This window comes from Anomaloglossus baeobatrachus, unplaced genomic scaffold (assembly GCF_048569485.1).
Source record: "Anomaloglossus baeobatrachus isolate aAnoBae1 unplaced genomic scaffold, aAnoBae1.hap1 Scaffold_2424, whole genome shotgun sequence".
Taxonomy (NCBI): domain Eukaryota; kingdom Metazoa; phylum Chordata; class Amphibia; order Anura; family Aromobatidae; genus Anomaloglossus; species Anomaloglossus baeobatrachus.
This window is the reverse complement of record NW_027442054.1, coordinates 71,801-92,372: the sequence shown is the minus strand read 5'-3', so window position 1 is coordinate 92,372 and position 20,572 is coordinate 71,801. Positions and strand designations below refer to the sequence as shown.

The following is a 20,572-nucleotide window of genomic DNA, read 5'->3' as shown; positions in this document are numbered from 1 at the left end:
TGAACCAGCATTTCAACCTACACCAGAGACAGCAAGATAACAGACAGGCGTAGGCTTCTTGATCCCAGACCAATGGAAACTGCAGTCAAAAGAAAATGTTGAAAACTGACTAAGAATATAGATATTTAAAAAACTTTCAGGAAGACCGCAGTACAGTAGCATCAACCTCTCCCCTCCACATAGGGCCTTAAAAGAGCTGGGAGGTACGGTCCATGTGTCGCGGGCGGCGGGGCGCTGCGCTCACTAACGCTCGGGTCCGGCGCTGCTGCTGCTCGGTGGCTTGAGCGGTGGGCCGGATCCGGGGACTCGAGCAGCGCTCCTCGCCCGTGAGTGAAAAGGGGGATAATTGGTTTGGGGAGATTGTCCGTGACGCCACCCACGGTACGTGGTGACAATGGCACCACCGCTGCCGGTGACGGGGATCCCGGGAGAGATGACAGGAGGCAGCGAGGATGTTATCCCCTCCGTGGGTAGGGGGGTTGGTGCTCCCGGGGCCCGATGGTGTGACGGGGAGGCTTGGTTGGTGAGGTGCAGGGTTGCAGAAACAGTGCGCTGCCGGACGGCACTGGTGTACTCACTCAGAAAATCAATGACAAGAGTCTCTGGTAAACCAAACTGCCGGATGGACGGGTCACGCAGCCGGCTGCAGTGCTGATGTTGTGCTTTTCCCGGACGGCTGATGGTGGCTGTCTTTCCCTGCACCTTTGTGTACTGTAATGACTCCGATGGCTTCCCACATGGTAGTCCACTCCCCGGTGTATAGATACCGGAGGAGCCCGTTTGCCCGCAGGCGCTGGCCCTTGGACCTCTAGCCTGTGGCGGTGGCTGTATATCCTCTGGTGCGGACGGTTGCCTTCTAACGGGACTTGGGTTGTTAGGGAACCCCTGGGGTTCCGGTCACACTCGGTATTTGACCTTTGCTGGTGGCTCAAAGCCTGGTCGGGGTCCGATGGCCCTGCCTGTGTGCTAACTTCACTCCGGTCCCCGGTTCGGTACCGGTGGGCCACTGCCCAGCCCCGGTCCTACGGTTCTGCGGAGATCTGTCACTCCTGCAGACGGCCACCACCGCCTGCCAACCTTGCTGTAGGTGCCTGGGCTCCAACCCAGACACTTGCAGAGTTTACTCCTTCCAATTTCACTGCCTGACACAATCTGTGTCTGAACTGAACTTCACTCCTTTTCCCGCCTCCAGGACTGTGAACTCCTCGATGGGCGGGGCCAACCACCTGGCTCCGCCCCACCTGGTGTGGACATCAGCCCCTGGAGGGAGGCAACAAGGATTTTTGTTTGGCTAATGTTACTCTCTGAGGGTGGGGGTGTGTAAAGTGTAATGTCTGTGACCACCTGGCTAGTCCAGGGCGCCACACATGCAACACATAAGCTGTGGCCCAGCATTTTAATTTTAAAAATTAAGAAATGCTTGAGCGACTGGTGTCCCAGAAGACTGGCACTACAGACAAAAATCTCTGTGTGTGAGGTGGAAAGAAAGGGTATCTTTTTCATGTATACTATAACGACATCATCAGACTTGGAGTGACTCATTTGCACCCTAGTATGGCAATGTTGCTGCCCTTGCATACACAGATGAATGAAGACTCCATTTGGGAATTGCCACATAACTTCCTCAGCTAACCTTCTTATCTGCTGAGCTACACAGTTGCGTGCCTCTGGGTTCACATCAAGTGGGATCTACAACGTCATCATCAGGCTCTATGTTGACCTACTCCTCTTCCTGACCTGATATCAGAGGACAGTAAGTGTGCGCCTCAGGTATCTGAGTGTCATCATCATCACCTCCACCCGGGGGTGGAGGTGATCCAGCGCTTGACATCCACTCCAGCACCAACTGGTTTTCATTAATTATTATTATTATTTATTATTAGAGCGCCATCTATTCCAGCCTCATCTTTATCAGCATCATTTCAAAGTTGATGCGATATGCGGCTGCAAAAAAAATCTAGTGGAGTAGGCTGTCCAGTAACGGAAGTTATTCTCATTTCTCTTGGGATAGGATGAGGCGGTGTTTGCTCACAAGACCTTTGACTAACAGAACTTCCCACACATACATCTCCGACACCCCGCCTATTCCACCTTCCACAACAACCTCGCCGTTATTTACCACTCATGGTTGATGTACCCTTCCCCTTCCAAACTAATGTTTCACAACCCTATGCCCACACCTGTCAGGCACCTCACACAAATTATTAATTATTTCCAGACTTAGTCAATATTGAAAAAGCAATAAAAAGTACCACTACGTACAAATCCCTTTCACTGAGTAATTTGGAGCCGACACGGAAAATTGCCAAGAAGACCCTTTCAGCTTGTTCAAGAGCAAATTTTCAGCAGGCATGAATAAGAAAACCTATAATGTATTTCACTGCATAATTTTGAGAGGGAATTAAAATTGCCAAGAAGAACTTTTCAGCTAGTTGCCTAAAAAATTTACAGCAGGCCAGGGACTGCTAACATGCCATACCTATAAATGTGTTTGCGTTAGTTGGAGCAGCTAGTAAACTAATGATAGATAAAGAATAGAGGTGTGAACATATGGACCAAAAATAGCAAAAACCTCTAAAAAAAAAAATAGACCTTTATTAGATAAATATGTAAAATCCCAGGCAAACAACACAAAGTGGTGTGTACAATCTACACCACGGTAACGTATAGGCAGGAAATAGCAGTGGTAAAAATAAGTGATGACCTCTACAGGTCAGGGCATATGTATTCCAGTAGTGTTATTACGGAAATTGGCCTTGCCCTACATTCAACACTGCCTTTACTTATGAATGTGATACATGGTTTTGTGTCTGCACTTCCACTTTAATGGGGTTTTTGGTGGAGGGTACATATCTAGTGGCAGAGTAGGTAGTAATAGGGAGAGCCACCGAGGAACGGGGCATCATGTAAATTAGGGTGGTATTAGCTTTGTCGTTAGGCAGTGCTGAATGTAGGGCAAGGCCGATTTCTGTAAACACACTACTGGAATACTATGCCCTGACCTGTAGAGGTCATCACTTATTTTTACCCCTGCTGTTTCCTGCCTATAAGTTACCCTGGTGTAGATTGTGCACACCACTTTGTGTTGTTTGCCTGGGATCTTACATATTTATCTAATAAAGGTCTATTGTTTTAGAGATTTTTGCTATTTTTGGTTCATAATTTGAAGAAGGCAATTAAAATTGGCAAAAACCACTTTTTATATACTTCCCTAGCAACTTTTTAGGCCACCCACGGCTAACAAGCAATACCTATAAATGTGTTTGCGTATATTTCAGCAGGCATTTAAAATTGCCAACAACCACTTTTTAGATACTTCTCTAGAAAAATTTTAGGCCACGCATGGCTAACTAGAAATACCTATAAATGTGTTTGCATATTTTTCAGCAGGCAATTAAAATTACCAAAAAAACTACATCCTAGATACTTCCCTAGCAACTTTTTTAGGCCAGGCACTAACAAGTAACAATTCCTATAACTGTGTTTGCAGTATTTTAGCAGGTAATTACAATTGCCAAGAAACACTTTACATACTTACATAGCAACTTTTTAGGCCAGGCACTGCTAACTAGCAATAACCATAAATAAGTTTGCATACTTTTGAACAGGCAGGAATATGAAGCAATACCTATTTACATGCTTCACTGGCAACTCTTTAGCAGGCATTACAAGCAACAATCCCTCTTTCTATCATGAAATGTGCCGATTTGAGACAGACAGACACACACCTTTCCTTACACTGCACGTCCCTATTATAAAATATCGCTCGGGGCAGAAACCGAACAAAAACGAACAATATCGACTTTTGAGGAAAGTGCTCGGAGTTACCGAGCCCAAACAAGCTAATCTCGTACAGAATATGAAATTGGCAAACCTTTATCGAACAGGTTTGCAAATCTCTAATTCTTAAGGCCACTTTACACACAGAAATAAATCTTTGGCAGATCTGTGGTTGCAGTGAAATTATGGACATATTGTTCCATTTGTACATAGCCACAAACCTGGCACTGATTGTCCACAATTTCCCTGCAACCACAGATCTGCCAAAGATTTATCTCTGTGTGTAAAGTGGCCTTTAGTCCTTAAAGTGGACAAACCCCTCATTAGCCCTGACAGTGGATAATAGGAAAGAGCTGGAGCTCGTCCTCGCTCACATCGGCAGAATTCATGTCCAGCTGTATTTCTCCTCTATAACATAACTGCACATCCCGTGTTATGACCTGCACCGGGATCACAGATCCATTCACATTTCATGTGTCTTTTACATGAAGGGTTAATATGCCGCTGGAAAAACTGACAACAAAGAGCAGAAATATAGGAATGTGTGACTTGTGTGCGTTATTGGGTGGTCTGTACTCACCGGGGTGGTGATCTGTAGGAATCTCCTCTTTACTCCGCTGATCGCCCCTCACATTTCTCTCTGGAGAATTAATATTGTTCAGATCTTTATCCAGATCTAAAAGCTGCAAAACAAAGTATTGTAAAAGTCCCCGGGAATAATGGAGATAAGATCCGGACATGTGAGGTCTGTGGTCAGCTGTGATCCTGCCGTCTCCACCGCTCTCATTACACAAGTATAAAACATCTAATACTGGAGGAGAAAACAAGACTGAACACAAGGAGGTCACAGCCGTCTACACCTCATAGGGGAGATCTCCATCTACCTGAGGATCCTGTGGAGGAGGAGGAGGAGCGGGACATCTCTCTGGGGTCGTCCTCGTACTGGAGAGACCTGCAGGAGACACAGACAGGACGGACATCATTATTACATACAGATAATTATAGGCCGGGTGTGTTCAGTCCTGTCTATTACCTGGTGATGTGCGGGGCTGGAGCTCCTCCATCACCACCTCCTTGTACCGCTCCTTGTGTCCTTCTAGATACTCCCACTCCTCCATGGATAAATAGACGGTGACGTCCTGACACCTTATAGGAACCTGACAACACAATGATACCGTCATCACCCAGAATCCTCCAGTGCCGTCCTGTATAATGTCCCAGCATTCCCGGCAGTGTCACCTCTCCAGTCAGCAGCTCAAGCATCTTGTTGGTGAGTTCCAGGACCTTCTGGTCATTGATGTCCTCATGTATCCGGGGGTGAGGTGGAGACCCCGGGATTGGGCTCAGGGTTCCTCCCCGTCCTTCAGACACAGGGGCCTGACAGCGATCACTAGAGGCCTTCACTACTGTGTAATCCTGAGTGTGATGACATAAATAATATCACTACAGACATTTCCAGAGTCCATCACCTTCCCTGGTCATATCCTCTGTTATTCCCATATATAATAATGTAATGTGATGACATTAGAAACCTCACCTCTCCAGTCATATCCTCTGTTATTCCCATAGATAATGATGTAATGACATCAGAACCTCTCTCCTCCCCGGTCATATCCTCTGTTATTCCCATAGATAATGATTAGGGATGATCGAATACCCTATTATTCTCTTCGACGGATGTCCGGCGAATACCTCACCGCTTTTTGAGTATTCACGAATAGTCGACCCCCAATGTAAGTCTATGGAAAACCAGAATAATTTTACGTCGGACCTGTCGGTGACCTGTGGTAACTGAGGAAAAGGCTGAAATGGATGGGAAAAGGCTGAAACAGTATTGGCACAGCCTTTAAAAGGTGCCTGACTGCATTTCTGGTGTCTTTGAATAACGTGGTCAGAGCAGCACGTGGCGTTTACGTAGTCGCCAGAACAGCTCTCAAACCAAAGTAAAAGAGGGGCAATTGCTAAGAAACAGTTTCTAGTGCCTAATAACTGTAATAAAATGTCAAATCACGCCCCGCCCTCTCAAAAAAACACTTTAGCATATGTTCACACGTTTCGTTTTTTACATTTTTCCTTCTTTTTCGATTAGAAAGGACTGTAACTTATACATCATATTGGTGTCTGTCTCACACCTCCTTTTTTGGGACAAATTTGACAGCACTTTAAAGGGTCAGCTACAATGTGCCCGTTGGGATGTTGACTTTGCCCTCCTCCTACTCCTCCACCAGCACCACCGGCTCCAGTGGCCCTCTATTCAAATGCAGAAAGGGCCACTGGTTGTCCTCAAATCTCAGATTTCGTAGGGATCTCAGGTGGGCCCTGTAACATACATTGGGGAGGGATGGCAGTCATTTGTAGTTTTCTGCGTCCCCTATATCATTAGTGTGAAAGTTGGAATACGTACTCCTTAACACTTTACAGTGCTATTGCCAATGTGACCATTTGGATGATGGCCTTGCCCTCTTCCTCCTCCTCCACCAACACCACCGGCTCCAGTGGCCCTCTATTCAAATTATATTCAAATGATTCAGAAATGTATGTTTTATGGACAAATGAACGCCACGCTGGGACATCGAAGCTGATGTTGTTGATGATGATTGCATCTGACCAAAAGCAGGTTGGGAGCAGGAGGCATCATCGCCTGCTTCCTAGACCGCAGTTTGTGAAGCATGCAGCACCGTGGAAGTGGCAGTTGTTTCACTCTGGAACTCAGGCTTTATTCCACTAGCTAACACCGAGGATTTAAAAAAATTCCGTTTCCCCAGGGGGGAATGGTTCAAATACCATGTAGCACAGCATCAGAAGTTACTTCCAACAGCTCCCAACAGCTTATTTTAAAAAAAATGGTAGGATAAGCAACAGGGCATAACATGCCAAGGAGTTTAATACATTCAGTTCCCCTAGGGTGTAGTGGTTCAGACACTATGGAGCACTGTGTGGCGCCCCTGACCTGGTCAGGCACCACTGAATACTGCACCAATGCTGGGTCAGTACATCACAGGTAATCCAGAAGGCTGACCGGGGTGTGGACACACAGGCACATAGCAACCAGGTTTCCCACATTGACCTTTGAAGGGACCCCTGGGGAATTCAGGAGGGGACGTGGCCTCCATCTCCACTCAAGGGGTGTGGTAGAGAGGCTGGTTACTAAGTTGCGGAGGCAGGCACAGAGGGGAGGGAGTAGTGAGCCAGTCAGTTAGTGAAGCTCAGGGAGAGCAGTCGCAAGGAGGGACCCTGCAGGCTGTCACTAGTCAGACACCGCAGGTGCAGTGGTTACTGGCGGGGGAGAACGGTCGCCTCGCAGTGCCGCTCGAAAACCACACAAGGCCGGAGTGCAAAGGGGTGGCCGAGTACGGGGACTGCCAGGTGAGCCAGGCCCGCACGGGATTACAGGTCCCCAGAGCAGGGGCCCATTCCGTTGGCCTGCTCAACCTGCAGGTGGGGGTACTTCATACCCTCCACCAAAACACCAGAGAGTCCGCAGCCACGTAGGAACGAGAGGGTCCATAGGTTACAAGAGGCAAGCAGCCGGAGGTTCTAGTCCAAGCTACAAGCAAACGGGCCAAAAAGGGGAGAACAGGCGGAAGCAACTTCCCTGAGTGACCCCGTAGGACTACAAGTCTGGGTCACCACAAACACAAGAGAGCTAGGAAGGTGAGTCAGTAGCCACCCCCTAAGTCAGCCTGAAGGAGCCTGGTTCCTCTCCTGGTTCATCATCGCATCGCCTGGGTTGGCTCACTGTTACCAGCAAGCGTGAGTAAAAACCCTGAAAGACATTCCTGCTGTGCTACTGGTGCTACAGGTGTGGTACTACACTCCTACACCTGGGCCCTGGGGCCAGCCTCACTCTCAGTAGGCCACTACATATAACTGCACCCAACATCAGCCCCAGGCGTCCCCTAACCTGCAGTGGTGGTCCCCTGACCGCAATACCGAGAGTGCCGTCATGAATCCCCATCGAAGGTTACCTACCTGTGACCAGAAAACCACCAAGACCGTGGAGTCCCTGCGGCGTCCGGCATCAGAAGGTAATGTGGGGCTTCACATCTTTTCTGGCGTGACGAACAGGATAAGGAGTAGACCTGTTAAGACAGGTGACCATGTGCCTTGGCGGTCCATTCGAAAAGTTTGAAGCACCGCCATATTGCCACCATGAAAAGCGCGCCAAGAAACAACAGCAGCCCGCGAAGAAAGAAGTAGCCGCCCACGAAGAGGTGTGGCTACCCAGAGAGCCCCTGCAGCATCTTGACCTCGCAAACGATGGGGGTGGAGTTGTCCAGAGATGGCGGGAAGTGACTAGGCTGCAAGAAGAAAGAAACTTAGCAGAGGCAGAGCAGACTTGGTGAGCAGTGACACAGGAAGCATGGCGTCTGAACGCAGAGACCCAGAGCCAGGCTCCGCTGCCTGGTGGGACTGGGAGATCGCTCAGTTCTGTGACTGGCTGGAAGCAAGGGTCATGCAGCAGATCCGAGAGGGATGCACAGAGCTCTGGGAGATGGCTGCAGCGGTACGGGCCTATGAGAGGTGGACCGCGCGACAAGTGACACGCCGGGCAGCGACCACCCAGACCCCGATGATGCTACCTATGGGTGAGTGTGGTGTTGCCCCTGCCCGCTCGAGTGTACTGATCCCGCCGGTGCTTCCGCACCCAGAGGCCGCTGCGATGCCCAAGGAGCACCATGCTGCCACGCCCGCTGTGATCCCCATTATGATCCCGGAGGTGACTCCCGCGAAGATCTCGGCTGCGATCCCAGAAGAGACGCCTGCCACAGTCCCTGCTGTGAAGCTTGCGGTCCCCGCGGAGATGCCCAGCACAGCGACGCCCAGTCCGGCCCAACCAGACCAGGCCACAACTGCATCCTGCCAGGCCAGACCAGGCCGCAACAGCGTCCCGCCCGGCCAGACCAGACCAGGCCGCAACGCCGTCTAGTCCAGCCTGCACAGCAAAGACGGCCACCGCGCCCCAGCCAACACCTAAGAAACCAGGTCTTGCATCCCCGCCGGGAGAAGACCCAGAGTACCTGAGGCTCAAGGAGGAGCTGAGCGCCCGCTACCCCAAGACCCTGGTGGACCGATACATCGTCCCCAGGCGCTCACCCGGAGCAGCCCCAGTAACTTCTGTGGCTAAGAGCCCCCCGCCCTGGCCTGCTGACAAAGATCCATCCCCAGCGCTGCAGCCGGAGGAGTGCTCTGGAGCACTAAGGGGGAGGGGAGGCCTGGAGGCTGAAGAGTCGACCCCAGAACCATCAGAGGAGGATTCAGCACCCTGTCTAGTTGAGGGAGGCCCAGAGCCCAAGATGCTACCTTACTCCTGATGGGAGGAGAGCCTGACACCCCCTGCTGAAGACAAAACGCTGACCATAATGATGCTGGGCATGTATGTTGCTTGGGAGCCCGCAGGCAGTGAGGCGGCCGCCAAAAAGAACCCAACCAGCAGAGCACGGCGCCGCAGCAGAGCCAGGTTACTTCCGGCACAACAGTTCCCAGAGAAGAAGGAAGACGTTACAACCCAGGACTTAGAAGAAAAGCAGACGCTCAGAAAAGCCCGCCACCAGGAAAGAGGTCCCCTTTACCGCGGAGTCGTGGAAGAATTCAGTTTAAAATCTGGATACGGGTTTATTGTCGCGCCTGGTATGAAAGAAGGAATATTTGTTAGTAGGAGAGATGTAAGAGCCCACTTGCCAAGAGGACATCCAGGACGAAACCTGCATATGGGAGACCTGGTGGAGTTCACTAAGCATGAAGGAGAGTGTGGATGGTATGCGCTAGATGTCACACCATGCCCCAGGAATTCTTACAGCAGTGCAACAGTCCCTACCCAACCCCCAAAGCAAGTAAGCCAAGACAAAAAAAGAGGATAAGGAACCATAGACATACAACACAGACGACGACAGAGATACAAGAAGTGTCAGGTGCCACAGCCCTACAGGCCAAAGCACTGGTGAAGAATCTATGTAAGCCCAAAAAGTACAAGTTGACCAGTTTAAAGTTTGTAACATTTGAAAAAGTTCAAGAGATATGCGCCCACATGAACTAATGTGAGAACTCCTTACGTTTGCTTTGCACCTGGTTTGTGCAGTTTAAAAGGACCATAGGCTATTAACTGGCTATAGCCACAAACTCTCGCAGTGTAATTAGTTACCCCAGAGGTACAACCACTTGGCCATGCCCGTTTATGGGTCTGGCTCGTCTGTGACCAGAGAGCATGCCTCTTTATGGGCCTGGCTCACCACCACAAATAAGGTACCCTGTCTGTATCGACTGTGGATGCCGCCTCTACATTCCTGCCAGAAGAGGCCGAAGGCGCGGCTCCACAACAGAGGGTTACCCGGTAACAACACCGACTGAGAAAGCCTCCTCTACATCTTGCCAGAAGAGGCCGAAGGCGTGGCTCGATGGGAGAAGGGGCTTGCCTTCAACCACCAGCCCCAGGAGAGGAAGATTGGAGGAAAGGTCTGGGGAAACAGATGGCCCAGACCTGGTTACCAGAAGGACCGTTGACCTGCCTTCTGAGAGTGTTTTGGGTGGGTAACGGACTTGTGCGTGGAGGGTGGTGATGTATGGTACCTGGTGGTTTTATAGTGTTTTATGATGCTTTTATAATGTTTTAATGTTTTATGCATTTTAAAATGTTTGTCTTTGCAGCCCGAGGACGTGCTGTTGATAACTAAGGGGGAATGTGGCGCGCCCCTGACCTGGTCAGGCACCACCGAGTACTGCACCAATGCTGGGTCAGTACAGCACAGGTAATCCAGAAGGCTGACAGGGGTGTGGACACACAGGCACATAGTAACCAGGTCTCCCACACTGACCTTTGAAGGGACCCCCGGGGAATCCAGGAGGGGACGTGGCCTCCATCTCCACTCAAGGGGTGTGATAGAGAGGCTGGTTGCTAAGTTGTTGAGGCAGGCACAGAGGGGAGGGAGTAGCGAGCCAGTCAGTTAGTGAAGCTCAGGGAGAGCAGTTGCAAGGAGGGACCCTGCAGGCTGTCGCTAGTCAGACACCGCAGGTGCAGTGGTTACTGGTGGGGGAGAACGGTCGCCTCGCAGTGCCGCTCGAAAACCACCCAAGGCTGCAGTGCAAAGGGGTGGCTGAGTACAGGGACTGCCAGGTGAGCCAGGCCCGCACGGGGTTACAGCTCCCCAGAGCAGGGGCCCATTCAGTTGGCCTGCTCAACCTGCAGGTGGGGGTACATCATACCCTCCACCAAAACACCACAGAGTCCGCAGCCATGTAGTAACGAGAGGGTTCATAGGTTACAAGAGGCAAGCAGCCGGAGGTCCTGGTCCAGGCTACAAGCAAACGGGCCGAAAAGGGGAGAACAGGTGGAAGCAACTTCCCTGGGTGACCACGTAGGACTACAAGTCTGGGTCATCACAAACACAAGAGGGCTAGGAAGGCGAGTCAGTAGCCACCCCCTAAGTCAGCCTGAAGGAGCCTGGTTCCTCTCCTGGTTCATCACCGCATCGCCTGGGTTGGCTCACTGTTACCAGCAAGCGTGAGTAAAAACCTTGAAATACATTCCTGCTGTGCGTGTGAGTTTCTCTGCGACCTGTGGTACTACACTCCCACACCTGGGCCCTGGGGCCAGCCTCACTCTTGGGAGGCCACTACATCTAACTGCACCCAACATCAGCCCCAGGCGTCCCCTAACCTGCAGTGGCGGTCCCCTGACCGCAATACCGAGAGTAGCGTCACGAATCCCCATCGAAGGTTACCTACCTGTGACCAAAAAAACACCAAGACCGTGGAGTCCCTGCGGCGTCCGGCATCAGAAGTTAATGCGGGGCTTCACAACTGCATCAGTAGGTACTCCCAACAGCTTTTTTTTTTAAAAAAATGTTCGCATAAGGAACAGAACATAACATGCCAAGGAGTTTAATACATTCATTTCCCCTAGGGTCTAGTGGTTCAGACACCATGTAGCTAAGCATCCCAAGGTACTCCCAAGAGCTCCTAACAGCTTATTTTAAAAAAAATTGGTAGGATAAGGAACAGAGCATAACATGCCAAGAAGTTTAATACATTCAGTTTCCACAGGGGATAATGGTTCAGACACTATGGAGCACAGCATCAGTAGGTACTCCCAACAGCTTTTTATTAAAAAACGGTAGCATAAGCAACATGGCATAACATGCAAAGGAGCTAAAAAAAAATCTAATTTGGCAGAGGGCCATGTGTAACACACCGTGGAGCACAGCACCAATAAAGAAAACAAATAGAGACTGCCTGACCAATTGTTCTAGACAGTGTAGCCTCGACTGTGCTTGTGCCAGTGCATAATGTACAAAGACTTGAAAAATATTGCTCTGGGTGATTGGGTCAAACAATTACATGGCAGCAGCATAACAAGTTACATTAGTCATGCAGTGTCATTAGATGATAGAAGACAAAATAGTCTTGAATGAGAAACAATGGAACCTATTTGAACTTACGAAATCCAAATTTTGGGGCTACACTTATTATTGAGTCTTGTTAACAGGCGGCCTGAGATACTATGGAGCAATCCATTTATGGTTCATTTTGATCATCGTCAAACTGTCTGCACTTTCCGTGGATAGTCGTGTGCGACTATCTGTTATTATTGACCCCGCTGAGCTGAAAACACGCTCAGACAACACACTCGCAGTAGGGCAAGCTAGCACTTCCAAAGCGTATAACGCAAGGTCTGGCCAAGTGTTGAGCTTGGAAACCCAATAGTTAAAAGGGTACCATAGACTCGGAAAGCACGCTGATACAGTCACCTATGTAGTCCTTTACCATCTTACTTAACTGTTCCCTCCTTGTCATCGTTTCCCCAAACGGTATCTGATTCACAGTTGACGATTTGTAGAAAATGGACCAGTTTTGGCACATTAGTCCCCCGCCTGTGTTGCTCCTACTATGCGTAGCACTCTCTTGTAATCCTGTTGCGTGAGATGACACGCTACCTCTGATGCCAGCATGATCTGAGGGTAATCGTTTCATCAACTGCTCCACTACAGCCCTCTTGAATGTTTCCGTAGTACAATCCTTATTTGCCTCCACAAGAAGCGAAGCAAATTTGTCTTTGTAGCATGGGTCAAGGAAAGTACATAACCAGTTTTTGTTGTCTGCCAAAATGTGGACTAGCCGACAGTCATGAGAAAGGCAGTGTGACATAAACAGTGCCATGTGTCCCAGACTCCGGACATGAAACCTTAGTGTGTCACTGCTAAGAATACATTTTGTCTCCCTAAACCTCCTCTCCTCAGTCTCTCTCTCCTCCTCCTGCTCCTCCTCAGGCCATCCATGCTGGACAGCCCTGAAGCTTGGGTTGTCAATCCCTTGGTTACCAACTTGAAAGCATTCCTGTTCTTCATCATCCTCCTCATCCTCATCCTCATGATGCTGAGCAAAGGTGACCTGAGCTTGTTGGCCGAGGTTGTGTGGATTACTAGCAACCATTGGGAAGTCTGGATCCACAGACAACTTGGGTGCATGAACACTTTGGTCAGTCAGACCATCCAGAGAGCGTTTCAATAAACAAATCAGTGGAATGGTAATGCTGATAACAGCATCCTCACAATGTTGGTACAGTAATCAAAATTCTCCAAGACCTGACAAATGTCTGGAATCCACACCACTCGGCAGTACTTATGTCTGGTAGCTGCGTCTGACGGGCGTGTTCCAGCTGGAAATGGGATACTGCCCTCTGCTGCTAATGGATCCTGGCCAACATATGATAGGTTGAATTCCATCTTGTAGGGAGGTCACATATTAGTCTGTGACGAGGCAAGTGTAAGCGCTGCTGCAGCACTGCCAGGCCAGCAAAAGAGTGAGATGACTTGCAGAAATGTGCGCTAAAGCGTCGTACCTTAGTAAGTAGGTCTGGTATCCGAGGGTATTTCTTCAGAAAGAAAGCCGCCACCAGATTATGACCATTAACGCACACTACCATTCCTGGAAGGAGATCCAAAGGCTCAAGCCACTCATCTGTTTGCTCAGTTATTGCTTTCAAAAGCTCAGGTGCCGTGTGAGATTTGTCACCGATACAGATGAGCTTCAGTAGAGCGTGTTGCCGCTTAGCCGAGACAGTGCCGCAGAAATCCCAGTTGGGGAATGATGTCGACGGTTGGATACTGGTGGATGTTGAGGAGGATGCACAGGAGCCAGATGAAGAGTAAGAGGAGGAGGGAGTTGTTGCTGTGTAGGAGGCTACTGAAACTGTGATTGAAGTGGGTCCCGCTATTCTGGGTGTGGGAATTATATGGGATGTTGCCGGCTCAGACTCTGTACTAGCCGCCACCAGGTTCACCCAGTGTGCCGTCATTGAGATGTAACGTCCCTGTCCACTTCCGCTTGTCCACGTGTCTGTGGTTAAGTGGACCTTCCCTGTTATGGCGTTGGTGAGAGCCCATTTGATGTTTACAGACACATGATTGTGGAGTGCGGAGACGGCATAACATGAAATATAGTGGCAGCTAGGCACAGAGTACCAATGTTCTAACACCGCCAAAAGGTCGAGGAAAACCTCTGTTCCCACAAGCCGATACGGCAACATCTCAAGGGCTATCAATTGTGCAATGTATGCAGTTATGATTTCTGCCCTTGGGTGCGTAACGGGGTATTTTCGCTTCTTTTCAAAGGTCTGTGGAATGGACAACTGAACAGAACGCTGAGACACCGAAGCGGATGTGGTCACTGATGATTGAGTTTGGCCAACATCAGGTTGGGAGAAGGAGGCATCAGCGCCACCTTCTTGCACACCAGTTTGGGAAGCAGGCAGCCCAGGTGAAGTGGCAGAGTTTTGAGTCTGGAAATCGTGTTTTTCACCTAGAGCTGTCAACCACCTAGTGGTGTGCTTGGCTAACATATGGTTTCTCATGCTGGAGGTGCCCAAGCTGGAAGTATTTTTGCCTCTGCTAAGCTTGGTCTGACAGATTTGACAAATGGCAACTGTTTGGTCCGAAGGACTCTTGGAAAAAAACTCCCACACAATCGTACCACGGACCCTTGGACTCTGAGATGGCTGAGGTGGTTCTCAGACCCTTGGACTCTGAGATGGCACAGGTGGTGGTGTCATATGCACAGTCGATTGACCTCTGGCAGTGGTCTAAACCCCATATCTTACAGCCTTTTTGCAGACTATGGGCACATGCTCCTCTGCCCTGCTGCTCTCGCAATCCATGCCACCCGTCCATGTTGGATCATCATCGACCATGTAGTCTTCAAATTCCTGAAGGTCAATATCTTCGGGAATGGAAGTTTCAGGCTGACCGGAGGGCAACTGTGTCTCATCATCCTCCAACACTTCCACCTGATTACCCAGTATGTCACGGACAACATCATGGCTTTCTTCTGGCCGTGGGTGCTCAAAGATCTGTGCATCACTGCACACCACGGCCTCACCTGCATTGGTGGTGTTGTGCAGTGAGAGGCAAGGAAGGTCAGAGGGTCCCGTAAACAGTTCCTCAGAGTAACCTACTTTGGTGTCATATGTTTCTACTGACTGATGGTGTCATATGTTTCTATGAATTCTCATGTTGTGAGGAAGGAGGACCAGGCTGAGGATTCACTAGGCCAACCTCTAGGCTACTCAAGTCTGTATGTGTGGACCCTTGTGATTTGCTACTCGACAAGTAACTGGAGGCATTTCCTACGATCCAACTCGTTACCTGTTCGCACTGTTCAGGGTGCAAGAGTGCTTTCCCACATGGACAAGAAAATTGGGATAGGAAGGCAGAGGTAGATAAAGCAGGAACCTTTTTCTTTTGCTCGATCACACTGCTTGGGCGATCACCACTGTCACTACCACCTCGCCAACGGCCCTTACCCCCTCTTTTTCCTATTTTTTTGGTTTGATTATTTGAAGGCGAATACTGTAACGTGACCTTTTCTGTAAGCAATGGAACAACACTTATGCCGGGTTGTTGTGTTAATAAACTTGTGTTAATAGTTTCTCACGATAGCTGCTTCTGTAAGTCTAAAAACCAAAAGGTACCTTTATTGGACAAACTACCACTTGGAGGAGTCGACAAAGATGATGTGAATGTTTTTCAACCCCAAACGAAAACAGGGTTTGACAACTGTGAGGATTATGCTGAAATATATCATGAGAGTTATGACAGAGGTCAGTTAGCTGTCACTGTACATATCCCCAACTTACCCCCCTTGCATCTCAGCCAGAAGAACAAACACCCTGCTCTGCCAGAAATCAGCAACTAGGAAGGTGTCAAAATCCAATTAGGATAGCTCTTGAACCAGCACACCCCCTGCAGAGTGAATTGCCCTACACAGGAGGTGGGAGGGGAGCTCCAGGTTTATAACCTAACTTCAAACGTCTCCTCCAGGCAAGTCGGAACCGTCAGAAGAGTTTTGATATTGGGGGTACATCGCACCCACAAACAAGACAGGCATATTTTCATATTCCTTAGGGCCAGGCGCACGTAACACATATTTCGGCAAAACTGTATGATGTGCGTAGCCCTCCATAATTAATAACTGGCCACAGGAAGCCTGCAGGACTCTCATATTTCCTATCAAAACGGAGATCAATTCACAACAACAAAAATGAGGGTCATATCTTCTGTGTGAGAAGCTCAGGGGCAGAGCTAGGCTGGGAAATATAAGGTTAGATTATTCTCAGCTAGCAGCAGGGGGAGGGAATTCCCAGCCACGATGATGTCACGAGGGGGGGCCGTATGAGCCCAAGACAGAACAGATAAAAGGTAGGCACAGGGATCTGCGCATTGTCTTCACTTGGGGGTCATGCGTACTACACACATGGGAGGAAGTCCATGAAACCCTGGTCCTACAGCGCCCCCGCTGTGGCCAGACACATAAGGTAACTGCTTGAACTGACTCTGTTTGTGACCACGTTTGTAAATGTACTCTGACATATCTATATATATTCTGTAAATTCCATATTGTATATATTGTAATATCTAGTGTGCCCTTAAGGCGATTAAAATATATATAATTTAATCTTGGGCTATTCTGTTATCTCGATCCTGAATTCCACGTCTGTGGGCTCGGCGTAATAGTTATCCTAATTGATTGATGGCAGCGAGTTAATGCCAAGGATCATTGTGGGGTATTCAGTGAGATCAGGGGAGGATTAGATATATTCCGCTGCAGGAGTCGGTGGAATATATACCCTACTCTCACCGTGAACCCTTCAATCATCGGCATAATAGAATAGTGGCCTCCTTGCTTATTGTCGGGAAATTCTAAATTGGCCTGACTATAAGAGGGGCGCTAGAGAACGAGTCACGTGCTGTGTCGGGTGGAAAGGGGGGTGTAACTTCCACTTCCTCCCCTTTTCCTGACATATTGGTGGCAGCGGTGGGATCGAGATAATAGTGTGCGTGAGTGTGAGACCCATACTCCCAGACACTAAAGACTGCCAGTATCAGCTGTGGCTGCTGGGGTCTTAAGACTAGCTCAACACTAGAGTGTCAGAGTGCAGATACTGTAAGGTGTGTGGGTGCATCAGGTTGCAGTTCTGTGTCAGTGACCAAAGTCTGCAAAAATGGCTGAGAGCACCAGGAGCTAAACTATGCAACTAGCCAAGGCTATGGCCGGAGCCGAAGAGGTGGAAGACGGTGCTGTGGGCAGCAATGAGGAGCTTATCAATGAATCCTCCAGGAGCCCGACGCCAGAGAACCACTCTGCAGAGGACAGCGCACAACCTGACAATTATAGACAAGACGAGGAGGAGCCCACCCAAGGGTCCTCAGGGAGCCAGATGCCAGTCCTCCACCCTGCAGTGGACAGCGCAGCACCCGGTTGTGCAGCGGGTCGCTCATCACCTGGCTCTGAAGCGTGCCGCAGTTCCCCACTTGCCAATCCACCAAGCCCGGCAGGCTCGGATGCCCTTCTCCAAATGGCTATGGCCCTACTCCAGGCTGGAGACCGGGAAGACTACCAGGAACTCATGGCAGAGCGCAGGGCAGTGTCTGGCAGAGCGTGATGCTGCTGAGCGATATCGACTGGCAGAGCGTGAGGCTGCTGAGCGAGATCGACAGGCAGAGCGTGAGGCTGCAGAGCGACAGGCAGAGCGTGACCACCGGCTGCAGCTAGCTCAGCTCCAGCTCTCATCATCCACCCGGGACAATCGAGACACCAAGCCTCCAAAGGTCCATCTTGAGAACTTCCCAGTGCTGGAGAAGGATGGAGACTTGGACTCTTTTCTGACGGCCTTCGAACGAACTTGCTTGCAGCACCATCTGGACAAGGACCAGTAGGCCAAGTACCTGACCCCCCGTTTAAGGGGTAAGGCCCTGGATATCCTTGGGGACTTGCCTACTTAGGCGGATCAGGGCTATGACACCATCAAGTGGGCCCTGATCCAACAGTACAACCTTACTCCGGAGTCCTACCGCAAGAAGTTCCGGAGCCTGCAGAAGGAGCCAAAGGACACCTGGGCTGACCACCGGCGGGCCCTTGCCATTGCTGCCGACGACTAGACCCAAGGCCTGCAGCTTACCACCGGACCAGAGATCCTGGATTTGTTCATCACGGAACAACTCTTGTGGAACTGCCCTGAGGATCTCCGCCAGTTCATCCGAGACCAGAAGCCAAAGGGGTCCACTGCTACGGCTGCCCTGGCGGATGACTACACCAACAATCGGGCCCCTGAGGCCAAAAGAGTGGCCGCCAGCAGCACCTGGAGAGGGGGTAAGATAAATCCTGCAACTGCCTCCCCTGCCCCTAGACTGCAGGGGGTGTCCCCCTTGACTCCCCTCTCCAGGCCCGTGGCAGAACCCGGAAGGAGCCACCTTTGCAATGAAGTCGGACACTTCAAAGCTACGTGTCCCCAGCGCCATAAGACCCCGTCCCTTCCCCAAAGACCGTCCACGGTGATGTGTGTAGGTGGGGTTGGTGGTAGGTCCCTGGACAATTTCCAACCCGTCACCATAGGCAAGGCCAGGGTCATGGGACTGAGGGACACTGCCGCTGAGATGACCCTGGTATGGCCTGAGATGGTGTCCCCCCAAGACTTGGTACCCGGAAAAACCCTTGCTGTCTCTGGGATTGGAGGCATTGAACCGGCGCTTCCCAACGCCAAGGTTTATTTGGATTGTGGCGCGGGACAAGGGGTGAGGGAGGTGGGAATAACAGATAATATTCCCGCCAAGGTGTTGCTTGGGACAGATTTGGGGCAGCTAGTGTCTCAGTATGTGGCCACTGAAACCCCAAGGGCTGATCTTTCAGCCAGTGCTGACCTACCCCCTGGTGATGTTAATGTGTTATCTGTACCTGCTGTAAGGGAGGAGGGAGTTAGCTCTGAGTCTTCTGCTTTCACTGACATCACAGACACACACAGCTGCAGCTGTGACAGGGGAAGGGGTCAGAGAAAGGCGTGACAATGCTTTTACAGGTGAACAGCCAGTGTGCTGGGACCTCCTGCCCTCTGCGGGGATAAGCAGAGAGTAGGATACTGCAGGGAGAGAGCCAGTGCGTGAGGTGGGGGCTACCACAGCAAATGTGGGGCCCAGGGAACAGGCCTCACGGCAGGGTTCGGCTACCGCTGCAGGGAGGGAGCCAGTGCATGAGGTGGGGGCTACCACAGCAAATGCGGGGCCCGGGAAAAGGCCTTACAGCAGGGTTCGGCTACGGCTGCAGGGAGGGAACAGGCAGTTGAGAGTGGGGCTGCCCCAAGAGAGGAAGTGCTCCCAGGTAAGATCTCTTTGCGGGGTTCCCCCACAACTGGGGTGTCAGGATGCCAGGTAGGTCGGTCTGAACCGGCGACTTGGTCAGGAACGGAGAAGCAGGCACGACCCACGATAACAACGGCCGTGGCTGCTGTATCCTGCAGTGGGAGTGCTGGAAGTCAAGGGGCCTCCGGGAGGTCCGACAGCTTTTCCCCATCTGGCCAAGTGGCAGCCGAGTCAGGCAGAGGCCAGGACACAGGTCCCGAGCTACTGACCAAAGATGTGGCAGTCTCGTCGATTCTGGCCACATCTAGTCAGGGGTTTCAGGCAGCGTTAGAAGCTAACAACAGCCTGAAAGCGCTGGAGGAGCAGGCGGCACAGCCCACCTCGGACTCAGACCCGGAGCAGATGGTCTGGAATCGAGGGCAGCTGTACCGGGTCTCGGTCCTGCAGGGTCCACAAGAGGCATGGCCCTGGGTCCGGCAGTTAGCGGTACCCAGTGACCCTCCAGATAGTGCGGAACAGCTTCCCACGGCTGGTTAGGGTGATGGGAAAGTTACACCCATAACCTGTCCAGAGGAGGGGAAGGGTGTACTCACTGCTTGTCAGGGGGATGGGAAAACGGTCCCCATCCTTTGTCAAGGCAGTGAGGAACGGCTTCCCACGGCTGGTCAGCGTGATGGGAGAGTTGAACCCATAACCTGTCCAGAGGAGGGGAAGGGCGTGCTCACTGCTTGTCAGGGGGATGGAAAGATGGTCCCCATCACTTGTCAGGGCAGTGAGGAACAGCTTCCCACGGATGGTCAGGGTGATGGGGAAGTTGTACCCAAGCCTGTCCGGAGGGGAAAGCTGGACACTCTGTCTATCAGGGGGGTGGGACCACGGTACCCATCACCTGTCAGGATGCAGAGGACGTGTTTCCCGCAGCCTGCCAAGTTGAGGGACCGGTGTTGCCCACAAGTTGTCAGGGTAGTGGCAAAGTGGTATTCCCCGCCTGTCAAAATGAGAGGAAAGTGTGGTCCCCAGTCAGTCAGGCTGATGAGGAGGGGTTGTTATTCCCCGGGGAGACAGCGTGCCTAGCTGCTGTCACCCGCAGGCTGAGCGCTGAGAATGCAGGCAACGCACTGCCTTCTGAGCCCTCATCCACCAGAGGGATAACAGAACCAGGTGCTGAC

General features: G+C 50.9%; 1 protein-coding gene across 1 annotated transcript in view; it reads right to left on the bottom strand.

The window, feature by feature from the left end:
• LOC142262028 (uncharacterized) overlaps window positions 1-20,572 on the bottom strand; it is a 49,223-nt gene that overhangs the window by 3,380 nt on the left and 25,271 nt on the right. The window contains exons 3-6 of the mRNA XM_075332151.1: window positions 5,020-5,196; window positions 4,814-4,937; window positions 4,665-4,732; window positions 4,361-4,463 (exon numbers count right to left, since the gene is read on the bottom strand). Of these exons, the coding sequence (XP_075188266.1) occupies window positions 4,361-4,463; window positions 4,665-4,732; window positions 4,814-4,937; window positions 5,020-5,196 (472 nt within the window). The remainder of the gene's footprint in view (window positions 1-4,360; window positions 4,464-4,664; window positions 4,733-4,813; window positions 4,938-5,019; window positions 5,197-20,572) is intronic.